This window comes from Mytilus galloprovincialis, chromosome 6, assembly GCF_965363235.1.
Source record: "Mytilus galloprovincialis chromosome 6, xbMytGall1.hap1.1, whole genome shotgun sequence".
In the NCBI taxonomy this organism is placed as follows: Eukaryota; Metazoa; Mollusca; class Bivalvia; order Mytilida; family Mytilidae; genus Mytilus; species Mytilus galloprovincialis.
In genome coordinates, this window is record NC_134843.1 from 98816169 (window position 1) to 98840324 (window position 24156).

The window sequence follows — 24156 nt, forward strand, 5'->3', positions numbered from 1 at the left end:
GATGTTCTCTGTTTTTATCTTCTGATTTAACGAACGTAAAGAAGTAAAATATGTGAAGTGGCACAGTTTTTTGGGGAAAGACGGCTTCAAGCCGTCAATCCCCTATGGGGTTGACCAGAGTGACACTCCCTCACATCATTTATTTTGTTTTTATACATGTTATAGTGTGGGGAAAACCCCCAACAAATCTTACTTGGATTGAAGAGAAGGAGACCCAGAAATGAATAGTTTGACTTTAAACACTTTTTTACACATTTCCCTTCTGTTTTTCACGAAATTATCGTATCTTGAACTCTCCTTTACACTATTTACGTTTATTTAACAATCCAGAAAAATTAGTATGACGAGATATTCTAAATATATCCAACCTACATTGTATTTTATAGTGACGTCATTCTTGGAAGAAGCAGGGATATCCTTCACCAGTTCACTGGTTATTTAAATCATTCTTAGAGATCGTGCACTAATCACAAATTTGTATTTGTTAAATCTAAACATAATATTGTTTACTGTAGATGATTTAAACATCAACATGCAATACTTTAATTTGTAGGTCAACAACTTTCAAAATAAACAAAGATCGTGGGGTTACATGACACAGGGGAAAGAAACGATTTTATTACTTTTTTCGGGTCTCACTAATTAGAGACAAGAAGCGTCAAAAAGCGACAAGAAGCGTCAAGAAGACTATTTAGCGACAAGAAAAACATATTCTTCTTGTCGCTTCTTGTCGCTAAAATTCTTTTTGTTGTTAATTAGTGAGACCACTTGTTTCTGTAAAAATTCTGAGAATCTTCCTCCAATTCAGGAGCACCTCAATTGATGAGTAATTATCCACTAAAATAAAAGTTAAAGTATTTAAACACTTCAAATGTGACATTTCATTGGATAAGTAGTATTCTATTAAAACTAAATTTTTGTGTACCTACATAATCATTGTAATGGTAAAAAAAAAAAAAAAAAAAAAAATTGCATTTTTATAGTTTTAACATACATGACATATTTATATATATTTACAAATATTTCAAAATTATGATTTGGAAACAAGCTTCACACAGTTTACATCACTCATATTGTTTTGTTTTTATTAGTACCTGTTTCCCTGTGATGAGAGTTGTAACTAAGAACTTTAACAATGGAAATTTAAAACTGAATAGATTTTTCAGTCCACACTTTCTAAAGAAAAAATTTTAAAATCCAAGAGTACTGTCACAAAAAATGGAAAATGGCCCTAGCCTGCAGTTCAGTGGTACACAATCAAGATTTCAAAAAAAATTGTAGTTGTTGTGAAATGACAGAATTCAGTTGAGTTTTAGATAATTAGCTATCAACTTTAATCAAATGTTTAGATTTAGAAGATGCAGATCACTTCCATTGGTCCAAATTGAATCCTAAACTAAGGAAATGAAATTACATAAACAACAATTGATTGCAATATTGTCAACCTTTCTACATGTTCTAGCGGTTCTCTTTTTCATTCTTCATATGTAAACTATCAAAAGATACCCCCCTCTTTCCAAAAACATAATAAAATAGAAACAAGGGCCGTCTTTCCCCTCAGAGCTATTCAGCTCTTTGATTTACGCTGTAGTTGTCTGTACTACCAAACCCTTACCTATATGCTCAATGTTAATTTCATCGTGTTATCGAATATATCTGATAAGAATATTCAGGTAGATTTGTTCAAAACCATGTGCAATCGAATATTTTCAATGTTATTCTGACAGGAAATGGATCCGGAAGTTGCGAATTTACAATCTTGCAAGAAGATTTTGTTTTTACTGAATAAAAAGGAATTATTTCTTGATAAATTGTTGTCTTTAACTATAATTTTCCTTTATCATGTAAATTAGATGCCCTTTTATTTAAATAGTTCAAATTTACAAGTCTCATTAGACAAAATCAGTACGTTGCTGTTTGGAAGAATTTGATAAAACTATAATTGCTATACAGAATCAGAAATATAATCTTAACTGAATGTAACTCCTTCTGAATAATTTATTGCAATATAAATCCCTTTTGACAAGAGAAATCTGACTTTTGTAAGAAATATTTTTTTCACATGTGCAAAAGTAAAAACATGTTATGGAAGCCTCTAGAACCATTACCTAAAAATAAATAGTCTTCAGAAAACGTTAACTTTATGCAATTATATTTTATCAATAATGAATATTTTCAAAAATTTAAACTTGATTATTCATTGTTATTTAAAGAAATAAAATTATAACAAATACGTTTTTAGTTTGGAGATTCTACAGAACATGCTTTGATCTACAGTACTCTTCAAAAATATCGATTCGATAACTTTTTTCTCCGATTTCCGTGTTTCTCGGAATCACACCGAGTACCGCGGATTTCACTCCTAAAATCCTCCAAAGATTCTCTCCCAACACCGCGTGGCTGTTAATTGGTTTATTGCCCATCGGATGTACTTCAAATTAACGACGCGTGACAACATAATTGGATTACCCAGATAATTTACCTTTGAACATTTAATCGATCTTGGTTGCACAGGTGTGCTTTAAAATCACGGTATTATAAATTGAACAAATGTTTTCCTTTCTTTGACAGATAAAGATGTGACAATATCATTTAGAATAAGATAATTATTATCCTTTATATTTGTGTCTTATGCCGTTATCTTTAAAATAGAACGTACATACGAAAAAGTATGAAGAAAATTGTTATTTTGTGTTTCTATTACAGTCCCGTCAGGTCATACATTGTGTAACTGTGTTCTTTCAGCAAGGATGATTTTGCCACAATTAGTTTCTTTTATAACTTATTCAATAAGCAATATCTGCGCATTAATTGTTCATTATTAAAAAATCAACTGGCTAATAAAATCATGTTGTTTTTTCGGTAACCCGATTCATCGGATCATCAAGTAAACTTAATTTATTGAGCAATGTAAAATATGATGTTTCACCACCTCGGTACATTTATACAGACTTGAATAATTCAAATTACGAACAGAAACTGTTAAATGACAACTCTGTTGACAAAGGAAATAATTTCAAGTGATATTGATAGTGCTCGTCATTTTCGCATTTTACGGAACGGTTTTCAAATTGACGAAAGTATTTATATCAATTTCGTCATTTGAATTTGGAAAGTGAAAAATATTTTCACATTAATTATATAATAAATGTACTATAATTCTACCGGTGTTTGACAAGTTTATGACGCTCAATCATTTTACGTTTACAAAAGATGTTAAAAGTTGTGATGATAAGTAATCCGCTTATCGCTATCCGATAGGTCACTAATCCTTTAATTATTAATAAAATTTATCAAACCTCATAATTGCCCATCATAATATTCTATTCCAGTTAAATCAGTCATCATTTTATTTTCAAAATTTCCCAACCGCCTACAATTGACATTTCTTTATCGTATTATCATGATTATTGTCATTTGAATACAATCAATCACCCCGGACAATTTCCATCATAATTTCAATTAATACATCACCAACTGTAAATCTATATTATTGACCATGGACATATAACTATAAATGTACTTTCTTTTTTGAAAGATAAAACATTAAAATTCAAATAGTTAAAAATGTGTTCACGTTTATTCGGATAAGAATTATATTTTCCCGATAAATCAATTGTAAAAGGACCTTCTGGAGCCTCAATACGATTGCACAAAAATGTCGTTCTGCAACTTTAGAAACCTTGAATGGACTTTCCCACGGTCGGCCAGAAAGGTCACCTGAGTTCAGGGTTTCCGCTGGCGGTCGCCATTTTCGCAATTTGCGAAAAAATAATAATTGTGGCGATAAAAATTCGTCATTTGCGAAAGAATTTGGCGAAAGAAATATGTAAACCGATTTATTTTCCTCCATCTTGTTTATTTACTTTTTTTCGAGTTTCTCGCACTTTACCCGATCAGACAACACTCGGATTTCACCTTGACCTCATTAAGGTTTAGACAGAAAATCAATAATCAGCTGATTGCATTTTATAGCTATCGACAACAAAGGACTAATTAATAAAGGTGTTGATTGAATTGTTTCACAAAATGATATGGTCAAATGGCTTCCGCTATAAATGTCACATACAGAATTTATTTACATCTTTGCGACGCACGTGTTTGAAGCAAACTTTTGACATCTCTCCCTTTAAAGATAGTTTTGTAAAGAAAGCTGTTGTAGTCCGGCCGATTGGTGCAGATATAGAGCAGAATTGCTCACTTGATGAGGAAAGCATGAAACTTTGCATAGTAGTTCTTGGTTATATATCCTTTGATTTCAGCTATGGACCCACTCTGAAAAATCCAATATGGCTGCCATTTTCAAGATGGCGGAAAAACGGTTTAAAATTCAAGATTGTCCTAAAAGTATTTTTTATAATTTCGGAAATTAAAGTAATGATTCTTAAAAAATGGACTTCATGTTCTTGAATTTGTTATCAATTAATTCAAAAGTATAAAACAAATAATTTGGGTATTTCTATAACACATAAGTTGCAAATATAGCTGCATATACAAAAACAAATAGTGAAATTCAAAATGTTAATCAATATCATAATGTAACATGTTATTGTAATTGTTCTTTAAACGCTTTCAGTTTTAATGGTTGGAATGAAATAGGTTGAAACGAGTCGATTGACGTTAATATAGGTCGGATAAACTCATCTGAACTTTGAGGCAGTGCCGAGGGCACCTTGTCTCGTGTCTCTTCAATGCCACGTCTTACGTCACTTATCGCGTTTGCATCTGCCGTACCCACTACATCGTCAAATTATTCTATGTAATCAATAGGTGTACCTTTCTTCAGGCGGATTAGACGATTGCCATCATTTAAAATGGTTAAGGGGCAACTATTTCCTTTTCCAACTACGTACGTAACCAATTTGCAACATTTCAGCGAGCATGGTCCTAAAATGCACTCCTGGTCAGCACTTTTATTAGTCTTAATGGTAACAGTCATGTTTGAATTTGGTGGAACTGTGATGGTTCGTTTTATGCAAACTAGCTGAGTTAAAATCTCGTTTCCACTATTGACAAATGACGCATTTATCTCTTTATTGTTAATGGTAATTGTGGGACTACTCAGGTTTATCACTGCGATCAGTGTGTCCAAAATAACTAGCCTAAGTATAACATCGTCTGTTAATGGCTCTTTGCACACATCCCATTGTATGTTTACTCTATTAATGTCGAGAGTCGTTCCTTATAATCTTCTCAATAACAAGCTGTTAACCTCACCACATAGCGTTACGTTCTCCAAATCTCAATTTTCTACCGGAATTAATTTCTCATTTACTAATGTTATCATTGCAGCAGTGTCCACAATCATGCTCACATTCTGGGCATGTGTAGTACCTCGTACTACTAAGCTATTTCAAATGGTTCGTCTGATGACAATATTGGACGAGGCACTGGGCCTCTGTTCGATTGTGTGATAAGATGATGTTTCATTGCCAATAGACTTTGGAATCTGAGTTGTCCTACTGACCCGACCCTTTGCTCCATTGTTGAGGTTAAACTTTGATTTGCTCCGTATCCTGGTGAAGGTGACCGTTGTCTAAAATATTCGGGATTTCTGGAGTTTGTCCGTGGAGATGCTAACCGTTGTCTTTAGGGACTATATGATCTCTAGCTTAGTGGGGGTGTTACTGATCGATAGGCATTAAGCTTGGATGTACTTCTATCTGCCGATTTACCGCGATTGTATTGCTCAATAGATCTTCCACGTTTATATTGATCAGGTGATCTTCCATTGAACTGGTGATCTTCCATGATTTTTTTATCAGAAGAACCGAGATTATATTGATCGGCCAATCCAGTGTGAGGTTATGCAACTCATAATCCAAAGGACTGCTCATATTTTCTTTAACGGTGGTCGATGGTCATAATTGGCACTTTTTTATCCATATATCGCCATCTGGTTTGCTTTTGAGGTTTTCACGTGTTTTAACGCCTTGTTGAATGTTTCTAGGTTCCTCTCTATTACATGCCTTAAAGATTCTTTGTCTTTACATCCTCGACGGAATGTTTTGGTTGCAATCTGGTTTGATCGTCTTCCTTGCTGAAGCGCTGCTCCAAATGAATGCTTTTTAAGGCCTTGGAATCATCATCTGTGTTTACCATGCGAGCGTACTCAAAGCCAACATCGGCCTGGCAATCTGGGGCCTACACACATTTTTCCTGATTTCCCATTGTCATCTACCGGCAGTTCGTTCAAATTGGTAAATGGGCGCCTCCCAAGAGATGGATCCTCTTCAATTGAGTTTTTAAATTTGTGGCAGCTGTGGGGTTCGGCTCCGGTCCCTTGCTCAAAGATGTTCTTGCCACATGGTATATTCTCTCTCCAGTGAAAAGTCTGAAGAAGAGGTGTTGTCACACTCTTTTTCTTTCCTCTGCCCTTTCCTGGATCGGTCAATGGAGCCAACTTGATGTTATGGGAAGCATATTAGAGCTCCAGAAGCGGACGAGGTTGTCATAATTGGAGTGATAAATGTGGGATTTGCCATTGACTCGACTGGGATGATACCGTAAGTAGGCACTGCATTCAACATTGGAGAAACTTGATAGAATTCATTTGCAGCTAATTGTTTCTGTAATGGTGTGCTGATCTAAACCAAATATTATTGACTCATAGTAGATGGTTAGTGTGCGTAAGAAGACACATAAGCCTTTTGCTGGTATCCTTGATTAGTACTAGAGGTTTATAGTATGTTCTTAAGTGGAGATTGTTGTTGAATAATTTGAACTGTCTCATGCAGGGCCAAGGGCACTGGCATAGGACTTTTCACTTAAGGCGAAGACACCTTCAACAGAGTTGGCACGGTTTATGGTTCATGCGAACTACAATTGTGGAAAGACCCACTGCATGGATTTGTTTTGTACTTTTGATAAACTTGCGTTGTACTGGCTAAGGTCAAATTTTGGCTTAGATGATGTGTCCATTGCAGTAAATATTAACTTCTTTATTTCGATTGTCCACTGATTCATTCACAACAGATGCCAGTTGTTGGAAGGTACCATGCTGTTCAAATGCACTTTGAAATAGAACTGTGTCTCCTTCCTCAGTTGTTGTCAGCTTGTCCATTCGTCTCACCACAACATTGAATATCTTATTGGTCTGACCATCAATTCCGCCAAGCAATTATTACTAGCCTTGTGGTTTATCCTGTCTTCTGACTGCTGAAGTTGCTGAGATATTGCTTTCACCTGTTTGTTATTGATATTCATTGCCACTTTCTGTTCAGCTTGAAACGTAATGAGACCAACACATATTTTATATATTCGCGCTTCGCTCTGTTTTATATTGCGGTAAATATCAACTGTTCTTTTAGCATTTGATTTTCTATCTGTCTAAATATTCTAGGTACAATTGTTTAATAGTCATTTCTGAGCTGTCCTCTGTTAAAGCGTCTTCAGCTGTGGGTTTCTCAATATCACCAAGGGATTTAGTTTCTGCCATTTCAATGTTCTTGTCCTTGTTGTCCTCAATTCCTGCCATTTCACTGATATGTGTTTAACTGATTCAATTCAGTTTAATGTCTCAAATTGCAAAGTATTGCGACCAAGAGATAAGATAGGCACTGAATAATATCTTAAGGCAGCTTTTTAATTACAGCTTTTATGTGTGACCCAAGACAACAAATAGTGCAGCTTTTAATGAAAGCTACTACTGCAGCTTTTTATGAAAGCTACTACTTTGTGTATGAAATGACAAGCAAGGCAAAATCAGAAAGGACAGAATTGGGACAGATATCAAATGACACTATACATCAATAAAATGCTTATATTCAGGTCAATTCTCAATAATGAATATTTGCTTATTTTTCAAGGTGGCCATTTTGAAAATAGCCGCCATTTTGTAGAACAAAACAAAATCTTGCTAAGTACACCAAGTCATTCAAATATGTTGATTTTTGTGCACCCAGCACCAAATCCACTGTGGTTTGTGCAATACTGAAAAATATTTTAGAACGTAAGGCAGCCATCTTGAAATAGGCCGCCATATTGAATTTTGAGGATGGGTCCATAGCTAATATTGCTCAGTACACAAAAATGTACCATCATGCAAAAATTGGTGCTTTCCTCATTATTTGAGCAATTTTTTCACCAATCGGCCGGACTATTGTTGTGACGAAAATTGTTCAAAAGCAAGAAAAATCTCCGATTTAAAACTTTAATTATTTTATCCTTTGACTTTAATAAAGTCGTTTGAGTGACACATGCACATGTTTCAAGCATAGTTGTACGTCTCAACTTTTTCATTTACGATTGTCAAGAAAAGAAAACTGTTGTTATGAAAAAATCTATCCAAAAGGCTGGGAACAACCCCTCGAATGAGAGTAACCCTTCAATTTAATGACTACACATGAAATGAGGGATCAATTTCATGAGATAAAAGCTTTTGTTTTGTTGTAAAAATTACTTCTTAGTACAAAAGGGCACAACAGGAAAAATATATTTATGTTACTTGGCGAAAAAAATAATAAAGTGGCGAAAAATATATTGTTTTGGCGAAAGAGGTGGCGAAAAAAATAATTGACCCAGGGGAAACCCTGTGAGTTTACTAGTACGCGATATTTTTTCCCGCCCTTTAAAAAACTTGTGCTGTGGATAACATTGATGTTAACTATTTTTAGCATTTAACATTGTTAAGTAAGTCAAGTTCAAGTTCAACCCAAACTGTTGATAACTGAGATGTGTATCGTGGAATTGTTTTCGCACGGCAAATAATTGTTTTTAAAATCTTTTGTTGAAAATACACAAATTTACATTCATTGTGCGAAAGTTAATATTAAACAAAGTTGAATTAATGCAGCTGGAAGTATTCCTGTTGTAACGGAAATGTATTATTATTCTGCTGTACTGCCAACAAATCGTAAAACGAAAATGCCGTAATTGTTAAGCATAACGAATGGTGAATAATATTTTCCTTTTTACTTGAATATACAAAACTTTCAAACACGTAATTTTATTTAACTGCTCAAATTATTTTAGAGAAAGTTTCCGGTTATTTTTACACAAGTATGCTCATTTCGTTAATAAAATATTAATTTACTGGTGAAGACATCGAGGTCAAAATTAAGTAGTTTTCATTTTTTATAAAACTTGAATACAATTGAAAGAATTAACAACAACATTTTGCTTTTAAATCTTTTATTCATTCCAGCAATTAGATAATCGTAAAAAGAAAATGCCGTAGATTTACACAATTATTACGGGGCAATTATTTTGTCTAATGAATGGTGAATAAATTTTCCTTTTTACTTGCATATATAAAACTTTTAGACTTATAATTTTTAAATAAAGACTTTAACTTTGAAGTAGAATATTTTGTTTTTCACATATTCCGCTATATTTTATAATCGTTTTTTTTTTTTAAAGCAAGTACATTAAGGTTAAGATATTTTTAGATGGGCTAACAAAAAATACGAAAATATTTTGACTTTAGTTTTTATTACCACAAATGAAATTTAATTAGTATTAAAGACATTTAAAATTATACAGATGTTTGACACTTAAACTGGTACAGTAGACCGGAAATATAATTCTTTATTACTTCAACCTTTACCTGTCAGGTAATCCAATTACCCATTCAGTCTTGTGCCGGTATAGATCAAAGTAGGATAAGGGCAATTAATTCCTCGGTGTAGAGAGTGAGCTCGTTATCACAATAAACATTTACCTGATTTTGGGAGAGATTACTCCCAAATTCCTCCCAACATTTTGGGAGGAATATCGGAGTTTTTCGGAGTGGCTCCGACATTTTCCTCGGTGTAGGGTGTGGGAGAGTTGGTACTCTTGAAGGGTACTGTATTTATTGCCAAATTAGTTTACCTGTGTGATAATGTAAAATATAAATTTGTTTTCAAAACATAAAAAATACACAAACTAAGGATGGTAGATAATAATGCATATAAATATTTTAGGACATTTAATCTATTTTAATAGAAATAGGATTTAAAAACTGCAAACAAATTTAATCATTACATAATCAGCTGATATTTTTTTTTACACAAACATCGTGTTGATGGAACTGTTGAAAATCACTTCATAAATCCACCAGCCCTTTCACACAGCTAGCAATTGTCAGGGTTATAAACATCTCAGGATACAAATCATATAGTAGACTAATTTATTTATAGAGGTTTTTAAATTCATGGCTTTTGGTTGTCTCTACAAAGGTTTGACAGAAAAAAAAGATATACTGTTTTAAGATTTTTTAATATTTTGATGCAAATTCTGATAAAAAAAAAAAAGAATTTGCCTACCTACCTACCCACACCCAGTCATCATGGGTCGGGTTTGGTCAAACTGAAATATTTTTAATTGTGGCCTAATCCATGTTTTTCAACATTCTATACATTCGACTTTCAGATGCATCAAGTTTGACAGAAAATTTAAAATATTTTTATGTTTCAAATTTTACCTCAATATTAACTTACTAACGTTTTCTTCTGCTGCTCAGTCCATATGATGGCTCGTTTCGAAGCTGAGACATTTTCACATATGTGGTTAAATTTTCAGGGTACGAAGTGAGATTACTTTTTCCTAAATTAGCAAACCCGAGTATTCTTTTGTGATTCTTTGAAAATTTAATACTTTGCACACATTTAATAGCTCCATAGTTTTTACACTTTTATTGTATGTTCCTCTACTTTCTAAATTAACACAAATGGTTCAGATCAGGCATTTGTTTATCATAGAAATGTGTCAAATATCACTTCAGAGATTTTTTGAGTTCCTCATTTCAAGGCGCATCAGGGATATTGTCCCATCTTGGTCTGTTCACCCTGGTACATATACCTGTTCACGCTAATACCTGTTCGCCGTAGGTCCATTTTGACTATTGAAAAAATGTTTGCTAAATAATGACACATCTATCAAGTCTTCGAATACTCCTGTAAATACTATTTTTGATTGTGATTGATAACATTTTATTTTATTTCAGTGATGGCGAAACTTCAGGTAGTGAAGAACCACCAGTTGTAGATGAAGGAGAAGGGGTAGATGAGGAAGAAGGGGAAGTAACTCCTGTTTCCACATCTAAAGACAAAAAGGACAAGAAGAAAAAGAAACATAAACACAAACATAAACATAAAACAGATAAACATGAACGCCACGGGAGTGATAAACACAAACATAAAAAACGCAAGAAACATAAAATGGAAAAGGCAGAAGAAGAAGAGGAAGAAATGGATGAAGATAATGTAGAAAAGAAGAAGCGAAAGTTTGATGAAGACATTGCTAAGTTAGAAAAAGCTAGAGAGGTTTTGAAAGCTGTACTTAGTGTAGATAGTAACAGTAATCAAGAAGCTGAAATGAACCCAATGGATATGATTGCTCAGGGATATGCTGCCTCTGAATCCGAGGAGGAAGATGGAGAGGTGGATCATGAAGAAACAAAAATAGAAAAGAAGATCACAAGAGAATGGCAAATATTAGAACAGGCTTTAGCAGAGAAAGTAAAGCAGGAAAAGAAAGACGAGGAAGACACTGACCATAAAAGTGATAAACGTGATAAACAGTCACGTTCAGATAGACATAGATCTAAGGAAAACGATCCTTACTCTAGTGAAAAACATAGATCTAAGCAAAACGATCCCTACCCTAGTGAAAAACATAGATCTAAATCTCCAGTTGTTATTGATCTCACGAATGATTCAGTTCCAGACAAAAAAAGATCCAGAGAGAAAGACAATAGAAGTGATTCAAGATATAAGGATGGGAGACGATCACCCGCACATAGGTCACCTTCACGCAGGTCACCCAATCACAGGTCAAAGAGTAGAGATCTAATGAGAGAATCACACAGGTCAAAAAGTAGAGACCCTCATTGGGTCAGATCTCCTGGTAGGGAAAGACCTAGGTAGGTTATTACTCATGAGAATATCAGGCTATAAGAATGACTAGCTACCTGTAGTCTAAGAAGAATATTAATTGTCTCTATAAGAATTACCATTTGACTGGATTCCAGATTTATGAAAAAATACTTTTTAAATTTAACATCTGACCACAATCAAAACAAATTCAAATTATGCACATTAAAAAGAAATGAATTTATCAGTAAACTTCAACTTGTGTAAATATGATACAATGTATTAACTAAACACCAAACTTGACAGCCAACACACATGTACATGTACCTACTAATTGGTGCTAAAAAAACCAGTAATCCATAGAATGCAGTACGTTACTTCAGATTAAATATTTTGAGTTTTTTTAAACATTTCACAGTAAATGGAAAGAGCCTTTCAAAGTCAAAAATTTTAAAGTACATCATCAAATTTTATTGGCCTTCAATTCTGAAGATTGTATTGTTAATATATAAGTGTTCCCTATTTATATGAAATTAATTCAATGAGGGCTATTCCAGAAAAAAATGTATGGGGGGGTTGGAAGGCACATTGTATTAATAATACATGGGTGATGGGTATCAGAGCAACTTTTCACACTATACTGCACTATAATTCTCAATTACAATTGTCTGGGTGGCGGGTGCTGACAAAAACTGCCTTCCAACCCCCCCATACATTTTTTTCTGGCATAGCCCTGACATGAATGTGCAAAATTATCATATAATCACCGATATGTAAAGAAAACTAAAGCATTGAAGATGTGCAAAAAGATTGTAGGATACTGAAATACTGAAAAATGGAATTAAACAGTAAAAATGTAAAAAAAAAATCAAAATGCTTTTAATCTTCACAGAAATTAACAGAAAGCCATGCATATATATGTGTATTCACTATTTAAAATTTTGAAAATGGCTGTCAATTTGGGGAGGGGGACATTTTGTATCTGTAAAAGTTCTTCTCTTTCTATCCTTTTTTTGCTATCACACTTCTTCATCTTCCTCATTACTTGCAATGGCAACTCTTGTTGAGTTATATTTTCCCATTATCTTACAGAGACACCAGGAATAGATCACCAGAAAGGAGAAGATCGCCTGATCGACGAACAGATAACAGACGACTAGATGAAAGGAGACGATCTCCTGATTGGGGAAGACCTGTAGAAAGAAATGATAGAAGTCGTGAGAGACTTTTAGAAAATAGAGGATCTCCAGAGAAAAGAAGATCTCCTTTGGTTTCTGCATTTAAAAGTTACAGGTAAAACTTGCTTTAAACACTTTTATAGCTACTGTTTTGACATGAATTTGAATAGCTAAAATACATTCTTTCCTGTTAATTTTTCAAATGACAGGAATCAGCTGCATGAAGGTTCTGGTTCAGCTGTATCAAATTAATTGTGTAGACTCAAATCTTCTGTCAACACTTTTGATTAAAAATTAATGTATCAGTCATAGATTATAAAATTGAAAATGGAAATGAGGAATGTGTCAAAGAGACAACAACCCGACCAAAGAGCAGAACACAGCAAAAGGTCACCAAAGATCTTGAATGCAGCAAAAAAATCCCGCACACGAAGGCATGCTTCAGCTGGCCCCTAGACAAAAATGTGTACTAGTTTAGTCAAGACTCCTGTTTTATCACAAACAGTTAAATATTGCAAAATATTCTTTTTATGGATTATTACACAAATAACACAACCAAGAACTATAATGAAGAATTCTAAACAGTAATATCAAATTTCTCAGCATTCACTTTTACTAACACACATGGAACAAAAGTTGACAGGGATTTAAGATTAAAGAATTGACATTTTTCTATAAATGCTCATTTGCATGTACTTTTTAAACCAAGACCAATGTTTCACTAAAATTATATTCATGGTTTTAATTCATCTCATTTAAAGCATTATTGATATTGCCTCTTGTTTTAAAATAATGAAATATTGTGATTTATACATTTAGTATATTTGAAATGATGAGATGTTGAGTATTTCTTTTACAGGGATTTATATGGTGGAAGAGGCAGAGGACAAGATAGGGGTCGTGACAGGAGAAGTAGATCACGTGACAGACGACACAGGAGTAGATCAAGAGACAGACGAAGACGGGATAGAAAGAAGGAAGATAAATTTAAAGGCAGCTTATCTGAAGGCATGGCAACACACCAGGATGATTCTGAGGATGAAAAGTTAGTTTTTTTCTTCTTTAAATTTCTTTTAATTCCAAGCATCATTTGTAAAAATCAGATAAGAGTTGAATGATTGGTCACTTTTTAGCTCACCTGTCCCGAAGGGACAAGTGAGCTTATGCCATCACTTGGCTTCCGTCGTCGTCTGTCGTCCGTCGTCGTCCGTCGTCCGTCGTCTGTCGTCGTCTGTCGTCGTAAACTATTTCAAGAATCTTCTCCTCTGAAACTACTGGGCCAAATACTTTCAAACTTTAACTGAATGTTCTTTAGGGTATCTAATTTATAAATTGTATCCGAAGTTTTGATCTATCAACAAACATGGTCGCCATTGCTAAAAATAGAACATAGGGGTCAAATGCAGTTTTTGGCTTATAACTCAAAAACCAAAGCATTTAGAGCAAATCTGACATGGGGTAATATTGTTTATCAGGTCAAGATCTATCTGCCCTGAAATTTTCAGATGAATCAGACAACCCGTTGTTGGGTTGCTGCCCCTGAATTGGTAATTTTAAGGAAATTTTGCTGTTTTTGGTTATTATCTTGAATATTATTATAGATAGAGATAAACTGTAAACAGGAATAATGTTCAGCAAAGTAAGATTTACAAATAAGTCAACATGACGGAAATGGTCAGTTGACCCCTTAAGGAGTTATTGCCCTTTATAGTCAATTTTTAACCATTTTTCGTAAATCTTAGTAATCTTTTACAAAAATCTTCTCCTCTGAAACTACTGGGCCAAATACTTCCAAACTTTAACTGAATGTTCCTTAGGGTATCTAGTTTGTAAATTGTATCCGAAGTTGTGATCTATCAACAAACATGGTCGCCATTGCTAAAAATAGAACATAGGGGTCAAATGCAGTTTTTGGCTTATAACTCAAAAACCAAAGCATTTAGAGCAAATCTGACGTTGGATAATATTGTTTATCAGGTCAAGATCTATCTGCCCTGAAATTTTCAGATGAATCAGACAACCTGTTGTTGGGTTACTGCCCCTGAATTGGTAATTTTAAAGAAATTTTGCTGTTTTTGGTTATTTTCTTGAATATTATTATAGATAGAGATAAACTGTAAACAGCAATAATGTTCAGCAAAGTAAGATTTACAAATAAGTCAACATGACGGAAATGGTCAGTTGACCCCTTTAGGAGTTATTGCCCTTTATAGTCAATTTTTAACCATTTTTCGTAAATCTTAGTAATCTTTTACAAAAATCTTCTCCTCTGAAACTACTGGGCCAAATACTTCCAAACTTTAACTGAATGTTCCTTAGGGTATCTAGTTTGTAAATTCTATCTGAAGTTATGATCTATCAACAAACATGGTCTGCAAATCTGACGTTGGGTAATATTGTTTATCAGGTCAAGATCTATCTGCCCTGAAATTTTCAGATGAATCAGACAACCCGTTGTTGGGTTGCTGCCCCTGAATTGATAATTTTAAGGAAATTTTGCTGTTTTTGTTTATTATCTTGAATATAATTATAGATAGAAATAAACTGTAAACAGCAATAATGTTCAGCAAAGTAAGATCTTCAATTAAGTCAATTTGACCAAAATTGTCAATTGACCCCTTAAGGAGTTATTGCCCTTTAAAGACTTTTTTCACAATTTGTTCATCATGTTGACTTACTGCTGTATCAATTTCAGCCAAACTTAGGCTTAATGAGTTTCAGAGTATCTAGTATAAATTTTATATTTTATTTCCTTGTATGTCAAGAAACATAGCTCCTATGGCTAAAATAGAACATAGGAGAAAATGATTATTTTTTTTGGCTTTTGAAGAAAATAGGACGATCCAAAAAACATTTGAATAAATTGAAAAGCCAAAATAATCATTGATGAGAGATTTAACCGAAAGAATTAAGGTGAGCGATTCAGGCTCTTGAGAGCCTCTTGTTTTAATTTCTTAAAAGTTGGAATTTCAAAATGTATTGTTTTTATGTATTCGAAGGAAAAGATTGTTCACACTTCTACATATTTGTGATTTATAGAACAATCTAGGAATTATTTACTCTTGCATAAAAAGAAGTGAGAGATGTAAGTGATATTCACCTCTCAGGTTTGAATTATATTAATTTTTAAGAATTGTGAATTGAAGTAAAGTTTTTCTTCAACATAGCACCTGCACTACTCTAAATAATGACTTCATATTTAGGCCAAAATAAAAAGATTGTATGTTTGCCCAAACGCGACCAACCCGAAAAAAACCCGCCGACTCAAATTCTTTTTTTGCCGTTTTTTGGAAGAATTTTTTTTTTTCCGGATATTTTTCGTGTCCGCTCCGTCATCGTATGAAACTAAATGTAGTCATCTTTGCGTTTGAAAGTGACAGTGTTTAAGATTAAAAGAAAGCGTGTAGGAGACGCAGTAAATCGATATTCGATGTTCTCGGTTTTTATCTACTAATTCAACGAAAGTAAAGAAGTGAACATGTGAAGATGGCAGACCGTTTTTTTACACTGTCATCGTCTGTTATTCTTAAAGTAAACAAAAAAATAAAGCCCATTGTGTCGAATAGGCTTTACCGGTTCAACAGTAAAAAGACATGGAATGATGTATTTGACGAGGTTGCCGATCCGGATGAGATCGGCATGGGGAAAACGGACGTAGTCATGGTAAATGTATCAGACAAAAGTGGACTTCAAACATTTGAGCCCGATATGAGTGAGTCGATAGAGGTGGTCCAGGAATTTGACAACACGCTAAAGTTCGCGACTTTCACTGTGAACAGGTACAATTTGGAATCGGACGAAGAGCCAGAGGAAAATAACAATGTCAACAAAGAAAAATCATACTTGGATGTGTTGATGTCCAACGCCAGGCATTTGGCATGCACTAAAAACCCAATTCGAATAACTGAAGAAAATCCCCGCTTTACAGGTATGTGGAACTATATCATGTACATATTATATGTAATATCAAGTTAATTGTAAGGTAAACTCTGCAAGCTGACATGTTCAATGTTATAAATGTCAGTTTTCCCCTTCAGAGTTTTATAATCTGCCATCGGCCTGGGTGTAGGGTAGGGGGGATGAAGAACAAAATGTGTTTACTAGGGGAAGTGCTGCCCAATTTTTTTTTATACCCTTACCATGCTTACTGTGATGTAAATTAAAAAAAAATGGAAAAGGGGGGGGGGGGGGGGGGTTAACCTATCCGAAAGATTCCTAAACCCTCATTTCAACAATGGAAGGAGTGTAGATTGTCTTTCCACATTTTTGTCACAATTTTCTGACTCTCTGACACTTAGCCTAATAATATCAAATTCTATGTGTATTGAATTTAGGGAACAAGGGGGTGGGGTATTCTGAATGGTACATAGATATATATTTGATCACATTAAAAGTAGCATGAAACTTAAGTTTTTTGTGAAACTCCATGTACTGATTATGATATAAATGCTCAGAGCATATGGCTAAAGGATTCAATGAAACTTTGAGAAGATTTGTGGCATGTGTCTGACATATAACATGTATAATATTTTTTTTTAATACATTTTAGATGTTAAAGAATGCTTTAGATTCTGATTTGATTAAATTTACTCTGACATTATTTATTTCAGCCAAAGATGCCTTATACAATAAAGTATGTGATATGTTTGAAGAATGTCAGGCTAAATTTCCAACAACATATTTGAATGATGAGGTGAAGCGGTACACCATGATACTAGCTGATGCTTTGTGGTATCTGAATGGACACTTTGGTGGCTTGCAAGAAAAAGCATCACACATACCAGATATAGTTGCCATTCCAGAGAGGTATGAAATATGTTTATTCATTGTCAGGAATAAAATTTGCCCTTATGCTACTTAATAAATTGGATATTTATGCCAGACAAAAATTCTGACACTCCCGCCTCCAGGGTAATATATTATATTCTTTTATATAAAAAGAATTTAATACTGAGACTTACAGGGAATTTTATCAAATCTATCCTAAATTTAATGAGACTTGTATGTCCAATTGAATTCTTTATGGAACAACCATATTTATACCAAAACACACATTAAAGTGGTGAGGTATGTCCATCCCCAGGTGCCAGGTTTCCAGATGATATCCTTGGACTGGATTAACCTGGCATATTTAACCCCGCCACATTATTTGTGTATGTGCCTGTCCCAAGTCAGGAGCCTGTAATTCAGTGGTTGTCGTTTGTTTATCTGTTACATATTTGTTTCTCGTTCATTTTTTTACATAAAATAAGGCCGTTAGTTTTCTCGTTTGAATTGTTTTACATTGTCTTATCTGGGCCTTTTATAGCTGACTATATGCAGTATGGGCTTTGCTCATTGTTGAAGGCTGTACGGTGACCTATAATTGTTAATGTTTTTGTCATTTTGGTCTTTTGTAAATAGTTGTCTCATTGGGAATCATACCACATCTTCTTTTTAATATGAGTTGTTTTGAAACTTTGTACAATTGTTAAGCATGATGAAATACAGGTAAAGTTTAAATGTCAGACTTTTTTCATTTTGTTTCATCCACTTTTTTATACCGAAATATGTTTTCAGATATAATTTATACAAAAGCAATTGGTTAATATTAGTACAATAAATTTTGAATGTGTTTTGTAATTCTATTTTGTAGGTTTTTGGACTTTGAAGGCTTCAATGATTATAAAAGGAAAAAACAGAAATGTCCAAATTTACAGTCTAATGTTCTAAATGGTCATGCCAAAACACTTTTACAACTGGCTTCGAAACAGTTTTGTGTAAATTGGAAGGATCTACACGATGATATTGAAAAACTAGCTACAACTTTCAGTTCATACAGTACATTCCTTGACAACTCTACAAAACAGCAAAAAGAGCGACAAAATAAATTTGCACCATCTCGACAAATTGAAAAAGATATTTGGTTGGACAAACGTCAAGCTACTACAAATGACATCAAACTTGAATACCAAGGTCTTGACAATCGTATCAATGAGACAGAACACTTTATACCCATCTTTTTTAACGAGGAACTTTTTTTGACAAAGCCTTTTGATAGTAGCATGGATAGATTCCGATTTTTCCAGAAACTTAGTCTTTCTAGTGAGGTGGCAATCTGTAGATATGATCCTGGTGGTTCAAATACTGCAATTTCATACGTTTGGAAACTACCAGAAAATATTCCTGATGCTGAACTGTTGACATCGTCCACCCGTATAGTTCAAGGGTTGAGGCAAAACCTGTTTGAATTTCATACTCGTCAGATGAGGAGAGACTTTCTCCATAAATTTTCAAATCTTGGTGGCTCTAGAATTCCGCCCCACATCATGAGAGCAATATATGCTGAACTAACACTTGATGCATCTGCAGACCAAAATCCTGAAATAGACCAGCGGGCTAGAATGGCAATATTAGGTGAGGATCCGGAACTTATTATAGACATGAGACATCTGAATAAAGGACGACCTGGAGACACTTTTAACCAGTTTTTTGAACAGCTTGAGAAAGAAGTTCAGTCGATCATGGCTGCCGATGAACGGCGTCATAATGTAGAACATATTGCCCACTACATCTCAGTACCAGATCTGATTAAGCAAGTGAAAAGTAATTTACCAGATGATGCTCCAATCCCAAGTGAACCTACTGTGTTATTCTCATTTGTACCAAAGAACACTCACAATAATGTCTCAAAACTTTACAAAAGTAAAGTTCCACTTCGTATGAGCATTCAGACAAGACAACTGAGAGCATCACATATGGATGATCACTTCTGTGCTGCTATGTTCAAATACATGAGAGAATACTCAGTGCTGTACAGAGATGAAACAACATTTGTTTGTCTTGATGATAAGTCCAAATTAGACTTTGGGGAGCCGTCTTTAGCTTTATCGTCTGGAGTACGAGGAAAGAAAGCCATTGTCCCTTTGAATTCAATGTTATCTTGTCTTGACCATGACTGCCAAAGTAAAGGGTCATTAACACCCTCTGTATGCCTTGATGTTGATATTCCAGATGCAAACGATGAGTCTTTTTATAGGGGACAGGTAACCCTTGGCATGAAAGACAGCGTTTTCCAGTCAAGTAATCCATTCAGGCATGCCGTTGAACTTCAACATATACTTAATCTAAAAGGGCAACAAAAGCCTGTGCTTATGATGTTTACAGATGGTGGCCCTGATCACCGTGTGACATACCATGCTGTCAAATTGGCTCTTATCATCTTATTTAAAAGATTGGGGTTGGAGATGCTTGTTGCTGGAAGAACAGCTCCAGGGCATTCTTGGACAAACCCAGCAGAACGTATAATGTCACTTCTAAATCTGGCTTTCCAAAATGCAGCATTGTCGAGGAACGAGTGCTCAAGTGACATGGAACAGGTGCTAAGAAGTTGTGGTGGTATGGCTGATATCCGGAAGAAAGCTGAAACTGTAAAGGACTTGAAAACTGGTTGGATTGCATCGCTTCAGGAGATGATAACAATGTTAGAAGAACGTGTAAAACGAGTGGAGTTAAAAGGAAAATCATTCAGTTGTATACCACCTGCTACTGATGAAGAAGTCATAGAATTTGAAAGAGAGGTTAATCAGATTGATCCAATTATAGTTATGGGGCAATACCAACAGCAACACCTGAAAAGGGCAGAGAGATACAAACAGTTTATAGGTATTTTAGATGTATTTATGTCAGAGCTTACACATATGAATCATATCTTTCCAACGTATTTTGAATTATCAGAACACAATGTATTATAAGTACTAGCATCATTGAAGGTGACCGCAATTCTAAAGTTATACAAAATCTAAAGTCCAGGGACATGTACAAAACTTGGAAAACAGAAACAAATTTTAGTACTGTTAACAGGTTGATTTGTTTTGTGTTTGTAGCATTAAATAAAATCCTACTTTACTAATGGCCCCCAATAAATGGATATAAAGAAGGGATTTGGTGAACAAGACCTAGACACAAAATCAAAACATTTTACATGTTGTATTAAGTTACAGCAAAGGCACAGTGCTTTTATTGCTTTTTTCATATCAATAACACTCATATGAATATTCATGAATGTTCTGACACAAAAAAAACTTTTTTTTCCATTTTTCATAAATGTATATTGAAACCTTTTAATTTCAGAGAGACATTGCATTGAACGACAGTATTGTTTCCAGATCAAAAGGTGCAATGATGAAATGTGCTGTGAAAAACCCACTAAAGAAAGACCTTGGGTGCCAGATCCAATGTACAGTGATGAAAATGGTACACATTATAAAAAGCTTGAGGATGTAATTGGAACTGAGACATCGGAGAAAGATCGTCCCTCTGCTCAGAAACAGACTGTAACAGCTGTAGCTGAAGAGCAACAGGTATAAATATTTGTATATTATATATCTTTCAATGTATACATTTTTGTTTTTGTCTCTGTCTTCAGTTGGTATATTTTCCTGGACTTTTGAAGTTTGCATACTGTTAATAGAATATTGGTCTTGTTTTTACTTTCTATATCCATCATTTTTAATCATAAGACTTACAGAGACACATGAGAACACATACTGCTGATAAACCTAAGTCCTTATGAATAGGATCCATATGTGATAAAGGGTTACGTCTGACAGAGTTATAACTTTAATACAGGTACACATGAGAACACACAGATGGCAAAACTGGTATGTAGTAAAATAAATATTGTATTTAAGCACTTTCAAAGATATATGACATCACAGTGATGAACCTCATAATATATTTTCTGTCTTTCATTTGCAGGGTTGTAAAAACTCTGTTCTGGTTGGACAGAATGTTAGAATGACAGTTGATTGTACAGACTGTACAAAACCAAGGTGTATCTATTCTAAATTAAAGCTGACACCTAGGGAGATGAGAGGCCTAAAGCTATTGCTTAATTCACATGATTACAGCTGTGGGGCTGTGATTACAACTGACGGTATGTTGAACTGAAATACAAAATGCAGATTAACATTTTTTGAACATTGAAGGAAAAAACAACACATGTGCTTTATTAATTTTTATTAAAGATGGTGTTTTGTGGTGTCATGTATTTATCTCCCTCAGAAATGAAATGGAAGTCTAATATGTCTTCAGAAAGTCTTTTACAACTTTACATTTACATCAAGTATACACATATACAAGAATTAAATCAGCCTGTAGAAATACTAGTATCTGTCTGACAAATATGCAGACATAAACAATGATATACATCAAATTAAAATGGTCCAACTGGAAAAGAAGGAAAAAAACTGCATTTTTATAATATTTTCTATACTTTCGTTGAAGTCTAGCATTGAAAAATGTTGAATGTTCCTTGAGAATGTTTTAGTTTTTAAAATTTATTGTATGTGTTACTTTTTAAATGTTTTTTTTTGTTATTAATACAGGTCATGTTCTTCAAGGAAAGGTCTTTGTGAAACTGCAGCTAAATTGCCAATCACCCATTGAATTTTCATACTACTCATCTGGTATTAACGGAAAACTTGATCTCTGCTGCTATTGTAAGACTGAAGGTGTACAGCAGGATAAAGAGTTAAAAAAACAATTCAGAGTTGTCCTACCAGTGTGTCAAACTTGTCTTGATAATCACAAACCCATACTGAAGAGAAATCCAATCAAGAAATGAACTGTTTCTGACAGTATATGGACAAAATGTTGATTTTTTATTCTAGTCTATGACAGTGTTTATATATATGTTCATGTGCATAAGTCTACACATTATAAATAAAGTTCAGTTTATTGTTGAATGATTTAATTCAGTATAATAGACTAATACATGTATATACAGGTCTTAAATTCATGGCTTTTGATTGTCTCTACAAAGGTATGATGGTGAAAAAGATATACTCAGTGTTTCAATATCTTCATGCAAATTCTGAAAAAAAAAAAAAAAAAAAGAATTTGCCTACCTACCTACCCACACCCAGTCATCATGGGTCGGGTTTGGACAAACTGAAATATTTTTAATTGTGGCCTTATGAATAGCTTTGCAGTAAAAATGTTATTTGGATATCTTGGACACCTTCTTCCTGTTAAGTAATACTTTAAATTACAATTGGGAGGGGGTAAGGGGAGTATGCTTAACATAGCATGTGTATGTTGCTGTTTTTCACCAAAATAAATGCATCCACAGTGAATTTTATATTTTTATTTCAGTCTTGATATAGACATTCCTGATGATGATGAAGATGAAGAAGATATGATAGCAAGAAGAAGGAAAGAAAGAGAAGCACTGTTACAGGTACAATGTTCGGGCTGTTAATATTTTCATGCTAAAGATGATCTTTGATTAAGGGCTTCTTCATTTAATGTGAAAACTGAAATGGAAGTTATGTTTCTGGACATGGGTTTTAGGGCATTTGTAGTTGTTGTCCAATAGTTGTATGCATTATTAATCAAAGCAAGTAGGTTGGTCCTGGGAGAATTTTTAAGTCATTTTTTACCCTCCCACATTCATTTTAATGGAATAGTCCTTGGTCAAACCAAGCTATGGTAAATTAGAGCAAAAACTTTGCAATTTGAAATGCACCCAAACTTAAACAAATAACTAAATTTCTAAAAAAGCTGAAGTTTATTTAGAGCTTATGATTTGCAATCAAAATGTTTTCAAGTGAGATAACTTAGTTTGATCTAGTTCTAAACTGATTTCATATATAAGTTGTAAATATCTATTTATAGAAACTAACATTTGCTAGTAATGAGAACAGTAGAATGTCTCAGGATGATGATACACAAAGTGAAGATGAATCACGAGCATCCTCTGATAGTGACGAGGTGGCAGCACGAGCAGCAGAGATTCTAGATGAAGAACCACAGGATTACTTTGAAATGTCATATCATCAGAAAAGGCAAATCTTTGGATTAGGTAAGGCCACGGTTTTTTAATTTGTTGGTTTACGGATTTTCTCAATAAAAAAGTTGGGTCGGTCGGTCGGGGAAAAAAAAAAAAGAAAAACAAATATCTTTCAAGACAGAAAAATATGCAAAATAAATATACATTTCACCTTTCTTATAAGTAACATGTTATTTTGTCATCATTTCTTAAATTTTAGTTCGATGAAAGATTATTGCTCAGCTGTCATAAACATCGCATCTAATAATTTCCCATAAAAAGGGAGGTGCCTGTACAAAGACGAAATTAAATCGTCATTTCACAAACAAGAAAAACAGATTCGCGTAGCTCTTAATCAATTCCAGAAAAC

At 34.0% G+C, this 24156-nt stretch overlaps 2 protein-coding genes across 8 annotated transcripts in view; both read left to right on the top strand.

The window, feature by feature from the left end:
• LOC143080912 (serine/threonine-protein kinase PRP4 homolog) overlaps nucleotides 1-24156 on the top strand; it is a 33017-nt gene that overhangs the window by 1650 nt on the left and 7211 nt on the right. For all 7 annotated transcript variants that reach the window (XR_012979820.1, XR_012979822.1, XR_012979821.1 and 4 more), the window contains exons 2-6: nucleotides 10928-11845; nucleotides 12888-13088; nucleotides 13833-14018; nucleotides 23111-23195; nucleotides 23633-23819. Coding sequence is in view for 1 of the 7 variants with exons in the window: in XM_076257069.1 (XP_076113184.1) it covers nucleotides 10928-11845; nucleotides 12888-13088; nucleotides 13833-14018; nucleotides 23111-23195; nucleotides 23633-23819 (1577 nt within the window). In the remaining 6 variants the exon portion in view is untranslated. The remainder of the gene's footprint in view (nucleotides 1-10927; nucleotides 11846-12887; nucleotides 13089-13832; nucleotides 14019-23110; nucleotides 23196-23632; nucleotides 23820-24156) is intronic.
• LOC143080913 (uncharacterized) lies at nucleotides 19402-22701 on the top strand. The gene is made up of 4 exons (XM_076257071.1): nucleotides 19402-20617; nucleotides 21086-21315; nucleotides 21713-21890; nucleotides 22342-22701. The coding sequence occupies exons 1-4, from the start codon at nucleotides 19477-19479 to the stop codon at nucleotides 22578-22580; spliced, it is 1788 nt and encodes a 595-aa protein (XP_076113186.1). The 5' UTR covers nucleotides 19402-19476; the 3' UTR covers nucleotides 22581-22701.

Bases quoted from the DNA above. Each gene is read 5' to 3' on its own strand.
- LOC143080913 (XM_076257071.1), top strand. From the start codon at position 19,477: ATGGCTGCCGATGAACGGCGTCATAATGTAGAACATATTGCCCACTAC. The intron at 21,316-21,712 runs GTATAAATATTT...TTTCATTTGCAG, and splicing joins CTGTAGCTGAAGAGCAACAG to GGTTGTAAAAACTCTGTTCT. The intron at 21,891-22,341 runs GTATGTTGAACT...TTATTAATACAG, and splicing joins GGCTGTGATTACAACTGACG to GTCATGTTCTTCAAGGAAAG.